This window comes from Scyliorhinus canicula, chromosome 8 (genome assembly GCF_902713615.1).
Source record: "Scyliorhinus canicula chromosome 8, sScyCan1.1, whole genome shotgun sequence".
Taxonomy (NCBI): Eukaryota; Metazoa; Chordata; class Chondrichthyes; order Carcharhiniformes; family Scyliorhinidae; genus Scyliorhinus; species Scyliorhinus canicula.
Genome location: NC_052153.1, coordinates 90,024,627 through 90,048,325, shown reverse-complemented (window position 1 = coordinate 90,048,325; position 23,699 = coordinate 90,024,627). Strand labels below are relative to the sequence as shown.

Sequence of the window (23,699 nt, the reverse complement as noted above, 5' to 3'; positions counted from 1 at the left end):
CTGAAAGATGCCCTTGTACGAACAGGATATGACGCTTGACTCATCGACCGACAGTTCCAACATGCCACAGCAAAAAACCGGACCGACCTCAGAAGACAAACAGGGGACACAACCGACAGAGTACCCTTTGTCGTCCAGTACTTCCCCGGAGCGGAGAAACTATGACATCTTCTTCGCAGCCTTCAACACGTCATCGATGAAGACGAACATCTTGCCAAGGTCATCCCCACACCCCCACTACTTGCCTTCAAACAACCGCGCAACCTCAAACAAACCATTGTTTGCAGCAAACTACACAGCCTTCAGAACAGCGAACACGACACCACACAACCCTGCCATGGCAATCTTTGCAAGACGTGCCAGATCATCAACATGGATACCACCATTACATGTGAGAACATCACGCACCAAGTACGCGGTACATACTCGTGCGACTCAGCCAACGTTGTCTACCTCATACACTGCAGGAAGGGATGTCCCGAAGTATTGTACATTGGCGAGACCATGCAGACGCTGTGACAACGGATGAACGGACATCGCGCGACAATCACCAGGCAGGAATGTTCCCTTCCAGTCGAAGAACACTTCAGCAGTCAAGAACATTCAGCTTCTGATCTTCGGGTAAAAGCTCTCCAATGCGGCCTTCAGGACGCGCGACAACGCTGATCGCCGAGCAGAAACTTATAGCCAAGTTCCGCACACATGAGTACAGCCTCAACAGGGACCTTGGATTCATGCCGCATTACATTCACCCCCCCACCATCCGGCCTGGGCTTGCAAAATCCTACCAACTGTCCTGGCTTGCGACAATTCACACCTCATTAACCTGGGGTTACCCCTATCTCTGGATCTGTGAAGACTTAATTACATGCAAATGCTCGCATTCAAAGTATCCTCTTGCATCTTTGACTTTGTCTATATATATATATATATATAATATATATGTTTCTGGAACCTACCTCTTCATTCACCTGAAGGAGGAGCAGTGCTCCGAAAGCTAGTGATTTGAAACAAACCTGTTGGACTTAAACTTGATGTTGTAAGACTTCTTACTGTGCTCACCCCCAGTCCAACGCTGGCATCTCCACATCTAGCCTCCTCTGTTCCAAGGAAAACAACCACAGCCTATTCAATATCTCCCCTGAGCTTCATTTTCAAGCCCTAATAACATTCTTGTAATTCTCTGCACTCTCCACAGCACTTATGTCCTTGCTGTAATGTGGTGAACAGAACTGTACACATAACTCCAGCTATGGCCTAACCAGCATTTTATACAGTTCCATTATTATATCCCTGGTTTTGTATTCCCTACCTCGCCCAATAAAATAAAACATTCCATCTGCTTTCTTGACCACCTTGTACACCTGTCCTGCCATCTTCAGGGATCTGTGGACATGCACTCCAAGGTCCTCAACCTCTCTTGATATCTTCCCATTTATTGAGTATTCCCTTGCTTTGTTTGCCCTTTCCAAATGCATTACCTCTCACTTTTCTGGATTGAATTCCATTTGCTACTTCTCTGCCCATTCAACCAAACATTGATATCACTCTGGACTCGATAACTATCTTCTCCAATATCAACTAATGGCTAATTTTTGTGTCATCTGCAAAGTTCTCAATCTTGCCTCCCACATTCAAGTCTAAGCAGAGAGATTACAACTCTGAAACTGACTGATCAACCCAGTCTGCCGATGTAGTCCGAATCCCATGTACCTGTTGTGGTTGCCATATCCTTTATTTCCCAACTCTATTTTTTCACCTTTGAAAAATCTCGGACTCTTCTATGTGCTCCGGTATCTTAAATTCTGATTTTCTGTTCCTAAACGTCTTCTGTTTACAACGAACATGAAGTCAATCGCACCTCTATTCCCACTGTGGGCCCTCTACTTCCTCTTGGACAGCAGCTTAACTAGTCCCCTGTCAAGCACCAGCAACACCCTTCAACAATCTATCATTAAGCTACATTTCTGGGAACAACCTGAATGGGTCCCAGCTGTGCCTAGCTTTTTGTAGGATATATTGAATGCTATTTATTCCAACCTGAAGACCATGGGTGTCTTCCTGACCCTTTTCATTTGTTACACCGGTGACTGTATCAGCCATACTACCTGCTCTCGTAGTTAATTTTGCTTTAGATGGCAGCACGGTAGCACAGTGGTTAGCACAGCTGCATCACGGCGCAGAGGACCCAGGTTCGATCCTGGCTCTGGGTCACTGTCCGTGTGGAGTTTGCACATTCTCCCTGTGTTTGCTTGAGTATCATCCTGTTGCACGTTTTACTTGAGTGTTACGTGTTTTATTGGAGTGTATTAACACGCCTCCGTTTAAAGGCCGTGTGCTTAACACTACTACGGCTCTGTGTATGTAATTCTGCTCAGGAGTCGCCAGGTGCCGTATTTAGACACCTCACAAGTACATCAAGGTCAGGTTCAAAGTAATAAATCTGTACACCGATTAGTAAGTTCAAACGATTGATATTTATTATAACAAATATAATAAATACACATGCATACGCTAAAGAGACTAAGTTACTTCTAAACTAAACGACTAAAATACTTATCTAGACAGGAACAGGCAAGGTCAGGGAACGAGGCCTTCGTCCCGTTCTTGGTCTGCAACTCTCAGGGTCTTAAAATCGTCAGGGTCTAGCAAAGTCTGGATCACGTAGCGATCGTTGTGGTGACACTTACAGTTCGATGGCTGGTGGCTCAACGGCTGGTGATGGAACTGGAGTCAGGATGCGATGTATCAGCAAAGCGATGAAAACAGCAGAGAGGCGTAGCCAAAAACAACAGACCGAACCATGTGCGGGGTCTACTTTTATAGGTTCCCCCAAAGTCCGTGCCTCTTCGGGGCGGTTCTCTACCTGCTGTGTATCGATTGGGCCTTCTCCCAATCGATATTTTCCAAACCCCCCAATCTGAGGGTCGCTTCTCGATGGGTGGGGCAGTCTCTATGGTTCTTTGTGATGGATACTATGGTGCCGTTTCGTCTGGGCGTCTACTCAAAAGTATCCATTCATACCTAAATGTTTCTATTGTGTGGGCCTGGATATTGATCACCTCATTACTATGTAAATCGTTGTTGCCATTTACACCTTTAGCTGAGATTCTGCACCTGGCCACAAACTGGTTTCTGTACGTGCAGAATGCTAATTATCCTTCTGCAAACTGCTTGTCCTTGCTAAGACTGTTTTCTCCCTGCAGCCTTAGCAGTTCTCCATTTTGTAGCCCAGTGTCCATCTTAGGTGGCTACATTCCCTCCTTGTGATCCTCACAAAATTGTGAAGGATCATCTATGCACGTTGCTTCGAGTGCTTCTGGGTGCCCTCTTTGGGTTCCCTGACCTCAGCAAGTTCCTGGGCGTCTACTCTGTCTTTAACTATGGGAAGAAAAATTCTTTATCTGACATTTCTACTTGGCGCTATGTCAAAGGGGACATGCATTACCAAAACCGGGAACCTCTACCTATCACAACTACTGTCCTTATCTTACTTTAAACATTTTATTACAGTCTAAAAACCTTATCCATTCACACCACATTACATATCACTTCCTGACTCGGCAGTCGAGTTCAGAACAATATAATACATGGGTATCCTTTATTAACATAGTGCTTTATTCATCAAGGGGCAAGGGGGATTGATGAAACCGAAAAATAGGGGATCGAACTCCGTAAACGGTTGAGGGGCAGGAACGGGAGGCTCTCCTTCTCCATTTCCTCAACCTGAGGGTCTGTACAATTATGCAGAGGATTGCAATCACTAGCAGTGATTCAATCACGTATGACATTGAGTACCATGTCATAAATTTTGTGCACCAGGTCTGAACTTCGCTGATCAGAGCTGAGCACGGGGGAGTTGGAGAGAGGGAAACATTGACGGCGGGGGTTGTGGGGGAAATGTGACTTGCTTCCACATATGCAAATACAACATTTAACAGTAATAGGTAGGCTTCCATCATGGTCTTCTCTTCGTTCTCTTTCTCTTCCTCCTGTATGGCCGATCCTTGCTGTGAACCCTCTTTCGTCCTTCGAAAGCTATGGGATCAAGCACAGTATCTTTCAATACACAGTTTAATATCCGTACTTGTTAGTGTATCTGTCCTCTCATTCCAATTGACCCATTAAAATGACTGGCCAAGTCACACCCTGTGACTCCCCTCATTTTTGTTTTTCAAAAGCGAATTTTAGGAACAGAATACACCTAACAACTTTCCTCCTGCGAGCCGTCTCGCAGGCTTTGCTAATTTACCATCCGAATGTTCCTGGATGTAAATAGCATGTGGGATGGCGGCCTAAGGGCTACCTAACGAAAATTGAAAACAAATTTTGAAACAAAAGGTCGAATGGGTTGCGTATGGGCCGCTACGGGTACGATTTGAATGCAATCCCCGGGTAAGGCGTGCTGTGCCGTACCCGAGCTTGGCTGACCAAAGTGGGTTCTCAGACAGGGCGGGTCCTCAGTGCCGTTTCTCCACTGCCTGAGTAACCTGGAATGAATGGGCAAGAATGTGTTCACCGTGGGTTTGCAGCCTCTCTTCACCGAATAGAGGGGCACCTAAAAAAACAAGGGAGGAGCCAAGATGCTCCAACATCTAAAACAGGGAACAAGTCGTGAACCGTGTCGGTTCACCAGAGGATGCAACTGAAGTTCTCAAAGATTTCAGCAGAGAAACTTAGTGTGCGTGTAAGGCGGTCACAAGCCTTACAGCGGAAAAGATCTCCAATCAAACCATTGGATTGGGAACTGAAGTTCACAAAGGTTTCTGCAGACAAGCTAAAGTGCGGGCGAGGTGGTCACAATCTTTTCAGCTGAAAAGAAGGTGTCCAACCTCCAACTGAACCAATAACATTAAAGACAAACAAACATAAACTAACAAACAAAACATACGTGCAGATTCCATCAGAAAGGATATCGCTTCCCTCAAGCGGTTCCTATTTTACATCATCTGGACACCTCACTTTTCCTCTGCCTCTGTGAACAGGGTCACAAAGGGGTTGCCGTATCGGGATTCAGACACCGTGTCGTCCTGCTCTCCCGGATCCCACACCCTTGTGTGGATCAGGCATGCAATTTTGTAATTATGTGACCGGGGGTCACTTTCGTCATTACGGACAAGTCTGTACGAATTGTCCCTGTGCCAAAGTGTTGGGTCTAAACTTGAATGGGCATTGTCGGGGTAGTCGGGGTCGGGTGGTGGGTCTGGGTATTTGATATAGGTGACTTCCATGGGGTCACTGGAGTCGGGGTCGTAGTCGCTGCAGTGTGGGCTGTAGGGTTGTGTGCTGTGGCTGTCCTCAAAGTCCGTGTCAGTATCGCTGTCTCTGCTGCGGCAGCTTGTGGGCGTTTCGGGGCGTGGTCTGTTGTGGTCAGTGGGCGGAGTCGTGGGCGAGTCCGATGAAGAACTGGTCTGTGAGGGGGATGGTGGAAACGTGTCTCTAGTGGGCGGGGCGAGGTGTTCTGCTGCGTCTAGCAGGACATGGTGTGCATGGTTAGACTGTGTTCCATATGCCTTTAGCTGGTTAATATGGAACCACGCAGTCTTTCCGTTGGGGTATTTTATCCTGTAAACTGAGGGGCTAATTTTGTCCGAAATTGAATACGGGCCGGAATATTTTGGTGCCAAAAAACTGCTGGGGTTATATACAGATAGCATTACCTGTTGCCCAACCTGGAATTCTGTGGGGTGTACGTTCTTATTAAAGCAGGCTATGCTTTGTCTGCGCCGTTTCCCTAGTTGAACTGCGGCTGCGATCTGTGCAGACCTCACAGTCTCAACTAGGTCTTTAACAGCTTTCTCATGGGTGAGGGCCGTCACTTCGGGGCTAGTCATGTCCAGTCCTAAAAGGAATTCTGTACCTTTCGTAGGGCGTCCGGTCATGAGTGTGTGTGGGGTGAATCCTGTAGATGTTGAAACCGTGTTTCGGATAAACATTAGTGCAAATGGGAGTACTGAATCCCATGTAGAATTGTTCTCTTGAACCATTTTTCTAAGGGTCGATTTTAGTGTCCGATTCATGCGCTCTACAATCCCGCTGGACTGTGGGTGATACGCAATATGAAAATTTTGTTTGATGCCGAATATGGTCAGGACGTTCTTCATGACACGTCCTGTGAAGTGAGATCCCTGGTCCGAATCAATACTTCTAGGTAAACCCCATCTCGTGAAGATGTGGTGGGTCAGGATCTTTGCAGCTGTCTTAGCTGTATTTGTTCTTGAGGGGAATGCCTCTACCCATTTGGTGAAGGTATCAATTACCACCAGCATGTATTTATAGCCATTCCTACAAGGGGGCAATGGTCCTATAAAGTCGATCTGGAGGTTTGTCCAGGGGCCATTAACTGGTCGAGTATGCCGAAGCTGTGCCTTTTTGGAATACCTCTCCGGGTTATTCTGGGAGCAAATAAGGCAATTCTCAATGTAATGGGTTACATCGGTCCTGAGGTTAGGCCACCAACAGAGCTGCCTGAGGTGCCTCGTGGTCATGTCGATTCCTTGATGTCCGTGTCCGTCATGGAACAAGGCAATCATTTGGTTTCTGTCCTGCTGCGGGACCACATAAAGCTGGTCCTTGATGATCACACCCTCATGTGTGGTCAGAGCGTGTCTAAACTTATCATACTGAGGCACAAAGTTGCCTTTAAAAATCTCCCTGAGATCCTCATCCTGTTTCTGTGCTTCTGCTAAATCCTTGATGTCCGTCTGTGAGACTTGAACTGCGCTCACAGGGGCGCTAGCTGGTGCGCTAGCTGGGGGTGTCCACAAGTGTCCTCGCCTGGAACCTGCTTTAGCCAGGGCGTCGGCTTTTACATTCCCAGGGGGGGATGACCTATGGTGGCTTCTAACTTCTATAATGCCAAAGGTCCTATCCTTTGCTTTGTCTAGGATGTGGCGGAGTAAAGGGGCTGATGGAAGGGGTTTCCCGTCTGCGGAGACAAAATCTCGTGTCCTCCATAGAGGTAGAAAATCTGTTAGACTGTTGCAGACATATAGACTGTCCGAATATATGTCCGCCGGGCTGGGGAAAGAATCGGGGTGGTCCACTATATAAGCTATGGCCGCGAGCTCTGCTGCCTGCGCGCCTAAGTGACCTGGCAATTTTAAAGCTATTTCTTCGAGTGCGCGACCCTGCGCGTCCTCGACATAGATGCCGCATCCAGTGATACGCTCACCATCTAAAACCGTGGATGAACCGTCCACGTATATCCTTAGTGGGCCACACGTGTCTGTGTGTTGGGGGCTTTGTCTTGGGTTCCCTATCTTCCGGGGGGGTGTCTTCGCTATGAAGGGTCCTGTGTTGTGTAGGGGTGCTACAATTTCACATTCATGGGGCTGTCCTGGATATTGGAGGTTGTCAGCTAAAAATGTGTGTGCCGGGTCCGTTTTACCGTAATGTCGCGTCCTTGTAAAAGTAGTGTCCACCTAGCTGCCCTAATCTGGCTAACTGAACCGTCCTTCAGTCGACCGTCTAGGAGTAACTGTGTGGGGGTGTGCTCGGTCAAAATGGTGATGGGGTTGAGTCCGGTAATGTAGGAGAAGTATTGCACTGCCCAGAAAACTGCAAGGAGGTGCCTCTCGCAGGCTGAGAATCCTTGTTCTACTGGGTCTAAAAGTCGGGAGGCATGAGCCACGGGTCGTAGCTGCTCGTGCCGTTCCTGAAGTAACTCGGCCGAGAGGGTCAGATCTGTGCTCGCTACCTCTATTGCATAGGGGGAGAGATGGTCTGGGACTTGCAGCGCGGGTGCTGCGCTGAGGGCTTTCTTTAACTCTTCCACAGCCTCTGTATGCTGCGGAAACCATTCCCAAGGGGCTCCTTTCTTAAGGAGGTCTGAGAGTGGGGCTGCCTTTGTCGCGAATCCATCGATGTGGTTCCGACAATAACCAACCAGTCCTAAGAACGACCGGAGGGCTGAAACATTCTGGGGAAGGGGCAATTTGACAATCGAATCAATTCTTTTGAATTCGATCTCGCGTTTGCCGTGTGTGATGACTGTACCCAAATACATCACTTTATTTTCCAAAATCTGGGCCTTTCTTGGGTTAACTTTACATCCAATCTCGGTTAAAAGTTCCAGGAGCTCGGCCAGAAGCGTAATGTGCTCTGCCTTTGTGTCTGTCTGCAGTAATAGGTCGTCCACATACTGTACCAGACAGTCGGGGCGGGAAAATCTTTCTAAACCATTCGCCAGCTGTCGGTAGAAAATGGAGGGGGAATTGTGGAATCCTTGTGGGAGGCATGTCCACGTATACTGTTGTGCTTTGAATGTGAAGGCAAATTTGTACTGGCACGCCTTTGCCAATGGGATTGACCAGAAGCCATTGCTAATGTCCAATACCGTGAAGAATTTGGAGTGGAGTCCCTGTTTGAGCATGGTCTCGGGACTTGTTGCTACCGTGGGGGCTACTGCTGGGGTTACTTTATTGAGCTCCCGATAATCAATGGTCAGCCGCCATGATCCGTTGGGCTTTCTCACAGGCCAAATAGGAGCATTATTGGTGGAGGCTACTGTTCTAAGCACCCCTTGCTCCAATAAGCTACCTATTACCTTCTCTATTTCTCCCTCTGCTTCTAGGGGAAATCTGTATTGTTTCTGTGGTCGGGGGTCAGGTCCGGTAACGTGAATTTGTCCAGTCATTCTGCCGCAGTCGTGCCGGTGACTGGCAAATGTTGTCCTGTGTTTATTTAATACTGCCTTTACTTGTCTGTCCGTGTTTAGTGTAGTCAGGTCAAATGAATAATCACCTACTGCGCTAATCCGATTAGCGTACTCTCCTACTGTGAGAGTAGTGGGTGCTCTGTCTGATCTTGCCATTCGCCAGACACACTGGTTAACTGGGTCGAACGACAGGCTATGGCATTCATAAAATCTGTCCCCAATATGTGTTCTGCTGAACGGGGAAGATTTACTAAAACAACTGGGTGTCTAGTGGAAATGTTCCCTAGCTGGATTGCTACGGGTGCTGTAATGTGTCCCTGCTGCGAGTGTCCTGTCAAACCGCTAAGTGTGATGGTGAAGGTGGTCGGCCACGTGTCTGCCTGTGCCGTGGTGGTGGAATTAATCGTTTTGCGGGACCCTCCTGTGTCCCAAAGTAACTCTATGGGCTTCCCTCTAACCTTAGCTGTGACTACCGGTCTTCTGGATTGATCCCAAAGAGTGTCACAGACCCAAGTGGGGGAGCCCGAACACCATCAGTCCGTTCCGTCCACATTGGTCTGTCCTGACTGTATCCCTATGCTATGGATCGGCTTTGCTTTGTTTCTATTCAGAGTGCCTGTCTGCTGGCCTCTCTGCGATCTTTGGGGTGCATTGCATTCCTTAGCCCAATGTCCTAACTGGCCACAGTTGTAGCATTCAAGCGACTTCTGTGGAGGGCTGTTCTTTCCTTCATTTACCCATGCGGGGTTTTGGTGTGCTCTCACTGCCTGAATGTCCGCTGCAGCCTGAGCTTCCTCTGGGGACTTTACGTTGCCTCTGCCCTGAACTGATTGCTCCCAAGCGCGGGACAATCTTTTCAGGACCCATTTCTCATTGTGGGCCTCTTCTGAGGGGTCATAACTGTTGCAAGCACTCTGTCCTGCATCTGTTGCATGGGAAATTATGGTGCGCGTCCATGTAACCATGTTTTCACGGTTCAAATGGGCTCTATTTAAATCGCCGAAAACTGCGTTAAAATGGATCCACAGCCTTCCTGCAAATGCTGTGGGGTGCTCGGTTTTCTTTTGTCGGCAGTTGTTAAGTCCTTCAACTGGGTCACCTCGGTTATACCCTATGGCATCTAAAATGGAGGTGTGCATTTCCTCTAGGGTGCCTCCGCCAACGTTCTGTGGGTCGGGGAGGGCTGCTACTACAGATTGGTCTAAGCTCAGAACCGTGAGCTTAACCTGCTCTCTCTCGTCCAGGCCGTACATGGTTGCCTGTTGTTTCACTTTCGCAAAAAATTGGTGGGGGTCTGCGGTGGGGAGAAACGGAGTGATCTTCTCACACGCGTCCCTGAGTTGGGTTACAGTTAAGGGGGTGGTGTAGGTGATATCGGGTGCGCCTTCTGTGGTCGCTTTCCTTTGAGTGGTGACTGGATTCATTGGTGCGGTAACTATCTGATCTGTGGGGGGTTGGGGTGCTTGTCTTTTCTGCTGCGCTGCTGGCGCACATGTTCCCTGAACATAACGCTGCGCTGTCTCACTTAATTCCTGCCAGTCTGGGGCATTCTCCTCATCTAGCTGTGTTCCAAAAGTACTTTGAAACCCATTCTGCACTGAAAGCAGAGATTGCAGTTCCGCAATCTGCTTTCTACACTTCGCATGATCCACTGTACTCTGTCTTTGATCTGTGGTGGCAGCATGGAGTGCTCTTAAAGCTGCCTTAAGGTCAGAGCATTGCCTCTGCAAAGCCTCTACCTGCTTCTCTGATTCCTCTCTTATCAGGACGGCACGTTGCACGTCCTGATAGGCTTTTTCGTACTGGGTCTGGGAACTGCTGAGATGGGCTAGACAAGATTGGTGTGCCCTCTTGGCATCATCCAACTCTCTACCTTTCTCTGCCAGCTTCCCTCTAAGTTCCATATTCTCTTTCTCGATGTCCCTGACATCCACTTTGCTCATCCGATTTCTCTCTTCTAATTCTGCCCGGAGCGTCTGAACGACCTCCTCTGTGCCTAGCAATTGTGCCAAGCAGGACACGATTGCCATCGGCTTTTTGATTTACTAAGGTTTTTCTTATGAATTTGAGAGAGGTTCTCCCACCAAGTATGTCCTATACTTCCGGGACCTGTCTCCTCATTCATACAGAACTCTTTCCAAAGGGGCCATCCCTTTCCTTGCAGATACTTGCGGAGTTCCAGCTCCCACACGGGACACTGACCTACTCGGCTACTGCTGGTCGCTGCGACCACAAACCGTTCTGGGTTCATGAGACGTTCCATTGCCTGCATGGCCATTTTCTCTGACTCACTTAAATTTGGAACAGGGGGTGTTGAGGTTATGTTTTACGAGACGGGTAAGGCTTACGCTATATTCCGTTCACAAAACTCCCGAAAGTTTGTCGCAACAAAAATGCTTTCAGGTTTTCCTTACAACCCTGTTAGTACGCATGCACAAAACACACTTCCGAATTACGTTTATTCGTTTGAACACCTTGATTACTTGTGATTCTTTTTTCTTTTTCTTTACTCAGATCTCTAATTCAAATTTCAGGGTCCTCGACGGAGTGGGGGTGCCACTTGTAACCGTATCCCACCAGAGTCGCCACTAAATGTTGCACGTTTTACTTGAGTGTTACGTGTTTTATTGGAGTGTATTAACACGCCTCCATTTAAAGGCCGTGTGCTTAACATTACTATGGCTCTGTGTATGTAATTCTGCTCAGGAGTCGCCAGGTGCCGTATTTAGACACCTCACAAGTACATCAAGGTCAGGTTCAAAGTAATAAATCTGTACACCGATTAGTAAGTTCAAATGATTGATATTTATTATAACAAATATAATAAATACACATGCATACGCTAAAGAGGCTAAGTTACTTCTAAACTAAACGACTAAAATACTTATCTAGACAGGAACAGGCAAGGTCAGGGAGCGAGGCCTTCGTCCCGTTCTTGGTCTGCAACTCTCAGGGTCTTAAAATCGTCAGGGTCTAGCAAAGTCTGGATCACGTAGCGATCGTTGTGGTGACACTTACAGTTCGATGGCTGGTGGCTCAATGGCTGGTGATGGAACTGGAGTCAGGATGCGATGTATCAGCAAAGCGATGAAAACAGCAGAGAGGCGTAGCCAAAAACAACAGACCGAACCATGTGCGGGGTCTACTTTTATAGGTCCCCCAAAGTCCGTGCCTCTTCGGGGCGGTTCTCTACCTGCTGTGTATCGATTGGGCCTTCTCCCAATCGATATTTTCCAAACCCCCCAATCTGAGGGTCGCTTCTCGATGGGTGGGGCGGTCTCTGTGGTTCTTTGTGATGGATACTATGGTGCCGTTTCGTCTGGGCGTCTACTCAAAAGTATCCATTCATACCTAAATGTTTCTATTGTGTGGGCCTGGATCTGGATCACCTCATTACTATGTAAATCGTTGTTGCCATTTACACCTTTAGCTGAGATTCTGCACCTGGCCACAAACTGGTTTCTGTACGTGCAGAATGCTAATTATCCTTCTGCAAACTGCTTGTCCTTGCTAAGACTGTTTTCTCCCTGCAACCTTAGCAGTTCTCCATTTTGTAGCCCAGTGTCCACCTTAGGTGGCTACAATCCCCATAACCCAAAGATGTGCAGGGTAGTGGATTGGCCATGCTAAATTGCCCCTTAATTTGAAAAAATTAGTTGGGTCTACATTTATTCGAGAGAAAAAAATTTGCTTTAGATTTGTACCCTTGCTCTTGCATTTACATACTCTATTCTGACTCTTCCCTTCCTTTGCATAGGCATATATGTCTCTGGGGATAGACTATTCGCTGATGTATATAGTGCAAGCTTGGTGACTCCTGCAACTACCTTGATTACACTTCTATCTTGCTTTCTGTAAGGATTCCCATTTCCATATCTTAGTTTCTCCATCATCTTACACATGAGGATTTCTGACATGTCCTTTTTCAGCAGCTGAGATTCCCCATAACTACAGGATCCCCTTTGTCCCACCTAGCATCTCACTCGCCTTCACATTTGACAGGCCATTTTTGCCACCTCAAACATGATCTGATCAAATACATCTTTTCCTCCCTTTCAGCAATTCGAATACATGCCCTCTCAGGCAAGCATGGAAGATCCATAGAACCCCTCTATGCAGAAGGAAGCCACTCAGCCCATCGAGTCTGTACCGACCTCCGAAACAACACTAGACGCCGGAATGTGGCGACTCGGGGCTTTTCACAGTAACTTCATTTGAAGCCTACTTGTGATAATAAGCAATTTTCATTTCATTTCATTACCTCGGCTCACTCCCTCGCCCCACCTCTGCGCATTGATTATAGCCTATCCACCTAACCTGCCCACCTTTGGGCTGTGGGAGGAAACTGGAGCCCCTGGAGGAAACCCACGCAGACATGGGGAGAACATATAATCTCCACACGGTCACCCAAGGCTGGAATTGAACCTGGATCCCTGGTGCAGTGAGGCAGCAGTGCGCTAACCACTGTGTCACCGTGCCGGGAGATGTAGCACCCTAAAACACTCCCCTGACGAGACTGCAATTTGCTTGTAGTTCTTCCAACTTCGTATGCTGTACTTGCTGCGATCTCCTTTGCTTTATTAGGCTTGGTTTTCTGTGTTATTAGGCATAGATGCGTTTACTCAAAGGAACTTTCCACTCTTACATAGCAAGCCATTATTTTAATTATTGGTTGGAGCATGGTAAAAAGGATAAACATAATCTATCATCTTGCCAGTTTTCCCAGATTTTTTGAATTTGCTTTGAGCTTGTATCCAGTAAAAAGTTACCTTGTTACTAGAAACAAACCACATGAAGTAATTTGAATCTGGTATAGACACTCAAATATAGTGTAAAGCTTCCTTTCCTCTGGTGTATCTGAACTTTCCTTAATTGTAACCTTGGATGCTAACATCCAGCAGAGAGGTTTAATTGGTTTGGATTGGATTTGAACTAATATTGTACGGGAGATTGTATGGGGGTATCTGTCACACCATTCACTCCTGTAAATTGATATTTCTTAAACTATAACTTGTTTCTTTATCATTTTTACTTATCAGACTACAATGAAATGCTGAAGCAAAATATTTGAAAATTAAAAAGCATTGAGTTTTCCTATCTTAAACAATTTCAAACAATGGGACTGAATGATTTGACAGGTAAATTGTGTCATCCTTCCACCTCTCTTACCCGAGTTTGAATCCACCCAGACTAATGGAATAACATTGTTCTAAATTAGAAAGCCAGAATTTAGGCCCTTCTTCATTACCACCTGTACTGTAGTGATGTATTATAAATAAATACTTTTCGTAAGATGAATATTCAGATTGAATTGTCAATGTTTTGAGTTCAGGCTAGTAACCCATTGATGCTCACATTGGAGAGTGCATCATCTTCAGAAACTGACGAGCCGATCGGCACTCCTAAGACAGAGACACAGATGAATGTTGTGGAAGAGTCATATGAAGCAGTCACAGTAAAGCAGTACAAACATTTAAAGGTAATGTGCATGTGAAAACAAGGATTTAACCATTGATAGAATTAATAATAAACTTCCCTCTATTGTGTTTAAAATAAGTATTTCAATTGAATGCAAGGAACATTTATCAAACAGCTTATGTAATGCAGTAAACTGATGTAATATAGAATCTTGTTGGTGTCTAGAAATAGACAGAGAATTCATTATTTACTAAAAATTGCAGCCCAATATGTTAATTTTTGTTCAGCGAGCAATTCTGTAGCTCTTAAATGTTAATATTTAATTTCATTATTATAATAGTGGTGTAGATTAAACCCACTTAGTCGCTCCGCTGCTTTGTGTGCTTGTTTTTATTCTTTTTTATAGGATATTAAAATGAAATAAATTTTTAAAATATTTTTATTCCAAATTATCAAAATGTTTATAATTTACAGCAACCACAAAAAAAACCAATGCATTAAGCCTCCCCCCACTTCCTCCCTCAGACAACGGTAACAAACTCCCCAAAATGCAAAATGATCAAATACCAACTATTGTTGTGGAACCCATTTCTCTCTTTCCCCGCCCCCAAGAGCAAATTTAATTTTCTTCAGGGCCAAAAACTCCAGCAAGGTTCCCCCGCCACGCCGAGGCACAGGGTGAAGAAGCTGACCTCCATCCCAACAAAACCTGCCTACGAGCAATCAGCGAGGCGAAAGCTAAGATATCTCCTCCTGCAACCCCGGCCGGTCCCACACTACGAATATGGTTTCTAGGGGACCGGGCTCCACATCCACATGCAGAAACCCTGAAATGGTGCTAAAAACAGTTTCCAGCTTTGGGAAGGCCCAAAACCTATATACATGGTTTGCAGAGCCCCTGACACATCGCTCACAGATATCCTTCACCCCCTCGAACTGCTGGTTCTTCCTAAATTTTGTAAGATGCGTCCTGTACCCCACTTTCAGCCGTATCACCTTCCTGTACCGGCCTCCCCGGTAACTTCATTGAAGCCTACTTGTGACAATAAACGATTTTTATTATTATCAGCCCCAGATCGCACACAAAGTCGAGCCAGTGCCCACAACCTCGACCCCCTACATGAATCCATCTCCATACTCACCCATAAACACCCACCACCCTACTCCATCCTTGAACCTTCTCTGTTTTCGATGCCCAATGCTACATCAAATTCCGGAGGCCCCCCGCTGCAGTAGCACCATCTTTGTCCTTGTCATCTTCCCCGCCCAATCGAGAAGATCAGCCTTTTCCTCTCCCTGAAAAATGCCTTGGGCAAAAAGACGGGCAGGTGCTGAAACAGCAACAAGAATTGCGGTAAAATATTCATCTTTACTGCCTCTACCCAGCCTGCCAATGACATAGGGAGATTGTTCCACCTCAACAAGTTAGCCTTCACCCTTCCCTCCAAGCTACAGAAATTGAACTTCCGGAGACTGACCTGCCAACATATGCCCTACCTTCCCCACATACTCATAAACAGCCCCCCTCGCCCTTCTCAACTGACACACCTCTTTCCCTGTAAACAGTAGGTCAAACCTCGTATGCAACTCCTTTCTCTTTGCCAGGAGCCCCGGATCAGGATCCACGCATACCTCCCATCCCCCTCCAAAATCTCTTCTACCAACCATTGGCGTTCCTCCCTATCCACCTTGGCCTTAAATGTGATCACCTCACCACCGCCTTCAGAGCCTGCCAAATCATCAGACTGCGAGATCTCCTCTGTCTAATTGAACCCCACATTCTCCTCAATCACCTTCCCTATCTTGTTACAGAAGCTCCAATCTGCCAATAATCCCACATCCATCCTCCACCGTGAGCTTCTGGGCTGACCCCTTCTCCAGCACCATGAACATCAAATGCGGAGCGTGATCCGTGATCATGATTGCCGAGTACCCTGCCCTCTTAACTCCAGCCAGCAGCGCCTTCCCCACCACTAAAAAGTCAGTTCTTGAGAACTCTTTCTGTACCAGAATACTCCCGGTCATTCGGGTGAAAAAGTCTCCACGGGGCAACCCCCCATCTCCTTCATGTGCCCGGACAATGCCTTCACCTCTTCACCCCCGACATTGTCAGCGTCGCGTCTGGGACCTGTCTACCCTAGACTCCAGCACTCTGTTCCCATTCCACCCCCCACTATAATAATAATCTTTATTGGTGTCACAAGTAGGCTTACATTAACACTGCAATGCAGTTTCTGTGATAATCCCCTAGTCGCCACACTCTGGTGCCTGTTCGGGTAGACTGAGGGAGAATTCATAATGTCCAATTCACCTAACAAGCACATCTTTCGGGACTTGTGGGAGGAAACCAGAACACCTGGAGGAAACCCATGCAGACACGGGAGAACGTGCAGATTCCGCACAGATAGTGACCCAAGCCAAAAATCTAACCCGGGCCCTGGCGCTGTGAAACAACATGCTAACCACTATGCTACTGTGCCACCAACTCATGGGTATCCAGATTCGGAATGGCAGCTAGCGTTGCCTTCATGAACCCCTCATCATCCCAATTAGGGCATATACGCTTACCAACGCCACAACCTCCCCTCCAACGCACCCATAACGATCCTGGCCCCCCAATCCGTGACCACCTTCTCCAATTAGAACCATTACTGCTAGCCCACCAAAATCCCCCCCCACATCCACCCCGGAGACCCCAATAAAACCCCGAATGCAACACCTGGCTCACTCAGACATTCCCAAGCCTTATCTGGTCCTTTACCCTCAGATGGGTCTCTTGCAGCATCGCCACATCAACTTTTAAACTCTTCAATTGTGCAAAAACTCTTGTTCTCTTCATCGGTCCCCCTAGCCCCCTCATGTTCCATGTCACCACTCTGGCTCGTACCCCCCTATTAACCATCACCATTGCCCCAGGCCTTGCCCATCCGGCCAGATGTGCCCCATTCCCTTTTTTTTAGCATTCCCCCCCCCACCAATCTTCATCCACTTCCTCCTAATTCACACCTGCCACGCCCATCAAAACCTGCTCGACCAGACTCCAATGACTGCGACCCCTCCCCGCACCGCACTCCTCTTCACTAGCCAACCTTAGTTTGCTCGCATGGTAACCCCTGCCAGAGCCCCCCTTCCTCCTCTTCCCATCCTCAGTGGCCCGGCCCTACGTGCCCAAAACATGTAAATAAACTCCCCTCCCTCCATTTAAGAGACAGGAAGAAAACCCCAATCCAAGCAAAAAACACTCGATAAGAAAAAAACATTCCTTGTCCCCATCAACAAAGTCCAAATCCCAACTCTCATCTCAGTTCCACTCCTTCAGCCTTCATGAACGCCTCTGCCACTGTCTCAAAATAAAAGTCCTTTGAATTGAGTCACTCTCAGCTTCGCTGTGCAGACCACTCTAAACCTCACTTTGCTGCCATGCAGTGCCGTCTTCACCCGTCCAAAAGCCGCCCACCTTCTGGTTTAGCTGGTTCAGGTGCCGGTTTAGTTCACTGGGCTAAACCGCTGGCTTTTAAAGCAGACCAAGCAGGCCAGCAGCACGGTTCGATTCCCGTACCAGCCTCCCCGGACAGGCGCCGGAATGTGGCGACTAGGGACTTTTCACAGTAACTTCATTGAAGCCTACTCGTGACAATAAGCAATTTTCATTTTTCATTTCATTTCTCGCCAACTCTGCCGTCAGATCTTGGTACATGTGTATACCAACACCTTCCCATTTTGCTTCTCCTTCACATGGTAGCTGTGAAAGCAGACAATGACTGCCCTTGGTGGCTTGATTGCCTTAGGCTTCGGACTGAGTTACCAAGGTGCCCTGTCCAAATCATAGTGGGAGGGTTCTTCCCCCTCCCCCATCAACGCAACAAACATCTTTGCCAAGTACTCGGTCAGCCATGGCCCTCCACACCCTCGGGCAGACCCACGATCCTCACTCAAATTGTGCCTCGCCGACCTGTTCTCTAGGTCCTCAACATTAACTTTGAGCCCTTCCACCCTCCACAGTCCTCAGCCATCGAGGTGAACTTGTTGCTGTGTTGCGATAATGCCTGTCCCATCCCCTTCAGCTTTTTGCTCCCGCACCTCAGCCAACGTCTTCGTCACTGCCACCTTTATCGGGGCAATTACCTCCTCCACCCACTCTAAGCGAAGCCGTCATCTCCCTTCGAAGCACCTCCAAATGTTTGGCAAACAGCCTTTCAAACTCCACCAACATCACCTCGGTCAGAGTTTCAAACGTGATAGGAGCAGCCCCACCTGACGACCCAGCCCCTGCCATCTTTCCTCCTGCAGGTCTCACAGCAACACTCTCTGTCAGACATTCGCTCGCCGCCTTCTTTCCAGGACCTTTCTTCTTGGACTTTGACATGCACCAAGCTCCTTATGACTTCCCCCTCCAGCTCATCCAAAAACGAATCCTGAGGCCGGACATAAAAGTCCAAAAACCAAGACTCTAGCAGGAGCCACCTAATGTGTGCCCTCCACCTACATGTCACCACTGGAAGTCACAATTAAATAGTTTTAACCTTCCATTTTGTTAAAGTTGTCAATTATATGATCATAGAAGTAAAGTGACTGACAGCAGGAGTTCTTTTGGGTACAAACGAGTTGTCCATTCCTTTTACATTTATATCTGAAGACATTGACTCAGGTTTCCCAGATGTCTATTGCCTTCTAGTATATCACCCAAGTAGCTTAAGTGGTGCTTAACATCCAAAAGCACACACTTTGCAGCAGAGGGTCACTGGACATTGATCAGGTTTTGGAGTTTTTCCCTGTCCAAAACCAAAGTTCACAGAGACCAATTGTAATGACTTTTAACTGTCATCCTGGTTGAGAGAAATTCCATGTAACAAAATTCAAGGGGATTTTTAAAATTGAGAGCATTTATTTTGAAAATCAGTAGATTAGCTGATGGGCATCAAAGCAAGTCAGCTAGGACAGGTAATTGCATGTCAAATTTTGTATTGGATTGGAGCTGTTTGGAAGTATTCAGCTTGAGTTCATGTAGAGCAGAGAGTGATAAGCTAGCAAGCAGAACAATGGAGAAAATCAAACTTTGGGATAACAAAGGTATGAATACCTTGGGGCAGCACGGTAGCATAGTGGTTAGCACAATTGCTTCACAGCTCCAGGGTCCCAGGTTCGATTCCCGGCTTGGGTCACTGTCTGTGCGGAGTCTGCATGTTTTCCCCGTGTGTGCGTGGGTTTCCTCCGGGTGCTCCGGTTTCCTCCCACAGTCCAAAGATGTGCAGGTTAGGTGGACTGGCCATGCTAGATTGCCATTCGTGTCCAAAATTGCCCTTAGTGTCGGGTAGGTTTACTGGGTTATGGGGATAGGGTGGATGTGTGGGCTTGGGTGGGGTGCTCTTTCCAAGAGCTGGTGCAGACTCAATGGGCCGAATAGCCTCCTGCACTGTAAATTATATGATAAATTATATGATATGAATGATAATTTTAGCAGTGTGAATGTGATCGGAGCTGAGGTGGTCTTTATGTCTGAAGTGGAAGTAGATTGCTTTAGTAATGGATCAGATGTGGGATTTGAATCTCGACGCCGGATTGAATGGGAAACAGAATTTGCATTTATTTAAGCCCAAGAAGCAACAAGGAAAGCAAATGGAATCATTGACTTAGGTTTGAATGTTCTGCTCAGAGCTTGAAGAGCTTTTGTCTTTCTGATTGAGAGGAAAGAAATCGTGGTTTGTTTCGGATTGTTCCGATGGCTCATCAGAAAGCACACAATAACAGTTGTGGAATTGATGTGATCAGTACATATGGAATCTAACACCATGCTTGTAAATGATGATGCTTGTTAGGACAGCTTTTAATGAGTAATAAAAGAGCCTGAAAATGGACTTGGGAATTAAGCCTTGATTCTATGAACTCCATGGTTATGTTCGATACACAAGCAGACAGGTATATTTGTGTCCACCTTTAGGTAGCATTTTGCCTTCATTATCAACACCTGAGGGAACCCAAGCATTCCATTTAGGCATCTAAATTTTAATCTTCCATTGCTGTCTGCCAAACAACAATCAGTTAGTCTCGGCTCTTATGGTAACTTTATTTATATGAATTCCTGGAGCTTTACAAACATGATCCAGAGCACCCTAGCTCAATCACAATCCATTTCTACTTCTAATTTTGTGTTTCAGGTGGAACTAGAAGAATGTCGACAGAGATTAGAGGAAGAAATGAGAGCACGGACAAAGGCTGATGCTCGATTGATGGAGGTAATGGGGAAGCCAAGCCTTTTTTTTCTACTTTATTCGGTGTTCCTGTAGATTACTTTGCAATTAATTTTATGTTCATTTTGGTGAAGCATGATAGAAGATTGGAACTTTTAAATTGAGTTTTGCCGTCGGTGTTATATTATCATGTGAAACTGTATAAAGCATGAACGAACATAATATGGACAAGGTGTGGCGGTGGTGGGAAGGAGAAAGGATGGAGTGGGTTAGGATGGAGGAGGAATCTTGTAAGGGGTTTAGTTTGAGGGCTATGGTGACGGCAGCATTGCCAATGGCCCCGTGTAGGTATTCAAGGAGCCTGGTGGTGCAGTCCACAGTGAAGATATAGAATCAGCTGAGGAGGCATTTTAGGGTGGAAGGGATGTCGGTGCTAATGCCGCTGTGCGAGAATCATGGGCTTGAGCCGGTTCTTGATTAATGGAGGAGCGAGGAATCAAGTATCAGGAAATTTTACGTACAGTATTTACAAGTGATGGTTGCAAATATCTGGCTTTATGACTGAAGGGATTTAATTTGTCTGACTATTGATTGTGATTTATTCCATTGGCTTTTTTATGTTTTATTGGGTAAGGAGCACAGACAATAATGACTGTGCTGTATTTTTTTAAAGTTTGGGAAGATCATAAAATATGTAAAATATACTGCACAGGGCAGGCCATTTGGCCCAACTAGTTTGTGCTAGTACTTGTACATTCACCTCATCTCAGTCTTTCAGCATATCTTTCTATTCTCATTTTTCTTATACATCCATAGGAACAGGAGTAGGCCATTTAGCCCCTAAAATCTGTTCTGCCATTTAATGAGATCATGGCTGACCTATATCCTGTAATCCTTAAAGCCTTTGGTCAATAAAAAGAAAATCCACCAATCTGAGATTTAAAACTAACATTTGACTTTGCATCACCTTCTAGTTGCAGAGAGTTCTGAATTTCTACCACCATTTGCACACAGAAGTGTTTCCTAACTTCATTCCTGAAAGGCATGGCTCTATTTTTCTATGACATGTGCACTAGTCTTAAGACTCCCCAACTACTCATCTAGATTCTTTTTGAAAGCATGTAGGCCAGGGTTTCCCAAACTGAGTTTCGCAGGAGGCTCCCAAGGATTCGTGGTAGGCCAGACTGATATATAAAATTTGTAAAATGCCACAAAGCTGTTTGTCCAGAGGCTTGCTACCCCAGCTTCCAGCTTCTGATTAGATGAACTGGAAACAGCATGAAACAAAGTCTTGAAATTTCCAGATGATGGCAAGAGCGAAGCAATGGGGCGAGAGCGGAGGGACAGGGCAGTGGAGCGAGAGCGGGGAAGGTGCGCCGAGAGCAGAGTGGCGGGAAGAGCGGAGCAGTGGGGAAGGCGGCTATTGTAGCAGGAGTGGAAGGAAGGCGGCCTTCAGAGTGGGAAGTTGATCGTTTTGGGGGGGGGGGGGGGGGGGGGGACGACCATTGGATCATGATGGAAGGTGGCCATCATAAAAATTGGGAGGTCAAAAGGGTTCCGTGGCTGGAGCGGTTAGGGAAAACCTGATCCAGGCTGTTCACCTCAGCCACTTCCTGTGGTGGGGTGCCAAATTCTAACCATACTCAGTGAAGAAAGTTCCCCTTAATTCATCACTAGATTTATTATTATATTTAGGGAACCTAGTTTTGGATTTTCCCTCAAGTAGCAACATTCTTCCCATATCTACCCTGCCCACGATTTCATAATTTAAAAGATCCCTATCAGGTCATTTTAGATGTTTTAGGAAAATAGCTCCAAACAGTTCCACCTTGTCTACAAGAAAACATTTGATGTTCAGTGGCATGTAGATTTTAGAATAACAAAATATTTTATGACCATTGGAAGTGCTGCTTGACCAATCTGCTCTTTGTTTTAAGGTTTTAGCTTAGTCTGGCCACTATGCAGACATGGCTACCGTTATATAATAAGTTTATGCTGTTGACTTTGCTTAAACTTCAACAGTGAAGTCAGTAAAGGGTTGATGTTAACATGTGAATCAGAAAATTGAATAACGTGGTCGAAGCAGTCATCACAATTTGCTTACCTTTGTCAGCTTGAGTTGGAGAATACCCGGCTTCGGAACATTAATCTATCTCTGTCTGATGCTCTGCACGTGCAATCAACAACAAGTACCATCCTTGAGGACGAAGGTGTGCTAGAAAGCATTGAAGCCTCTTTCCAGAAATTTCATGCTTTTTTAGATCTCTTAAAGGATGCTGGGTAAGCTGCAGCACTCTTTCTGAATTTCTTTGCTGCTTCATAAAGGTTGCTTGCATTTAAAATATGGTAGGTTGCCATATGACCAATAATCTTGTTTGCTCTAGAAATGTATTTTACAGTAAAATTGAAATCGTTCATAAATTGTTGACAGCTCAAATCACCTATGCCTACAGTAATATACCTACTTAAGAGGTTGATTGACACAGATGCTGAATATCTGTAACCCCTGACTGACCCCTGAAGAAACAACGTTCTTAAATACAGGATGAAAACCAATTAAATGCTGATTACGAATAACTGCAATTTTTGCATTCTGACCTCATGTATCTGTTTAACATATATTAGAATTTAGCTCACCTCCCCCTTTGTGGCAGAACAATGGATTGTAAATTATAAGATGTCCTTCTGGTTCATGATATCAAAACTTAGGAATTCCACTAGTACATATGAACCATGGGTACATTTGTTTACAAATAAACAAACCCTGCTTTATCTGAATCAGTCGGCACTAAATTATTTACTCTCCATTAAAGCAGCTCTAACAAAAGTCCTTTAATAGATATTTTGTTTCCATGTGCCAAATGTAGAATTTGTTAGAATTGAAAGAAACCTTAAAACTTACCTTAAAGCCAAACACATCCCACTTTTGTAATGCAGTGAACCTTTGCCCTCCAAGGCCTCACTTCCGTACAGTAACGTGGTCTTGCATTCTAATCTCTTCCCGCAGATTGTATATCTGGACGTTCTGGCTTCTGTATGTGTAACCTGGCAGTCTTTTAACAACACCCTTTGCACTCTGTCTTCTATTGTGTTGCACTATTGTGTTGTGACTGTTCAAGCATTCAGACACTTTTTGGAAGCACTTTCTAATACACCACTATTTGTGGAAAGTATGGTAGAAACAATGGTAATGAACTTCTGCGTTCGTTCACTTCCAACCTCTAATGATGTAGTAATGGACAAGTAAGTGTGGTTACGTTGCAAATAAAATTACATCTCCATTTCTTTATATTTAATCTTTGCAATTATAACAGCCTGAATGAACAAGGAAAAATGTAATCAAAACTATTGGTGGGCAAGCAGAATGCCGTGTTCGGGTTTGTTCAAGTAAACCTGTGAATCGTCAGTTATTTTTGACTAGAAGAGATTACACT

The 23,699-nt window shown here is 46.0% G+C and overlaps 1 protein-coding gene across 10 annotated transcripts in view; it reads left to right on the top strand.

Annotated features, from left to right (window-relative positions):
- The window catches only part of cep78 (centrosomal protein 78), a 160,618-nt gene that overhangs the window by 123,476 nt on the left and 13,443 nt on the right, over positions 1-23,699 (top strand). For all 10 annotated transcript variants that reach the window (XR_005461600.1, XM_038804910.1, XM_038804906.1 and 7 more), the window contains 3 exons: positions 13,992-14,138; positions 20,233-20,310; positions 22,379-22,545. Coding sequence is in view for 9 of the 10 variants with exons in the window: in XM_038804910.1 (XP_038660838.1) it covers positions 13,992-14,138; positions 20,233-20,310; positions 22,379-22,545 (392 nt within the window). In the remaining variant the exon portion in view is untranslated. The remainder of the gene's footprint in view (positions 1-13,991; positions 14,139-20,232; positions 20,311-22,378; positions 22,546-23,699) is intronic.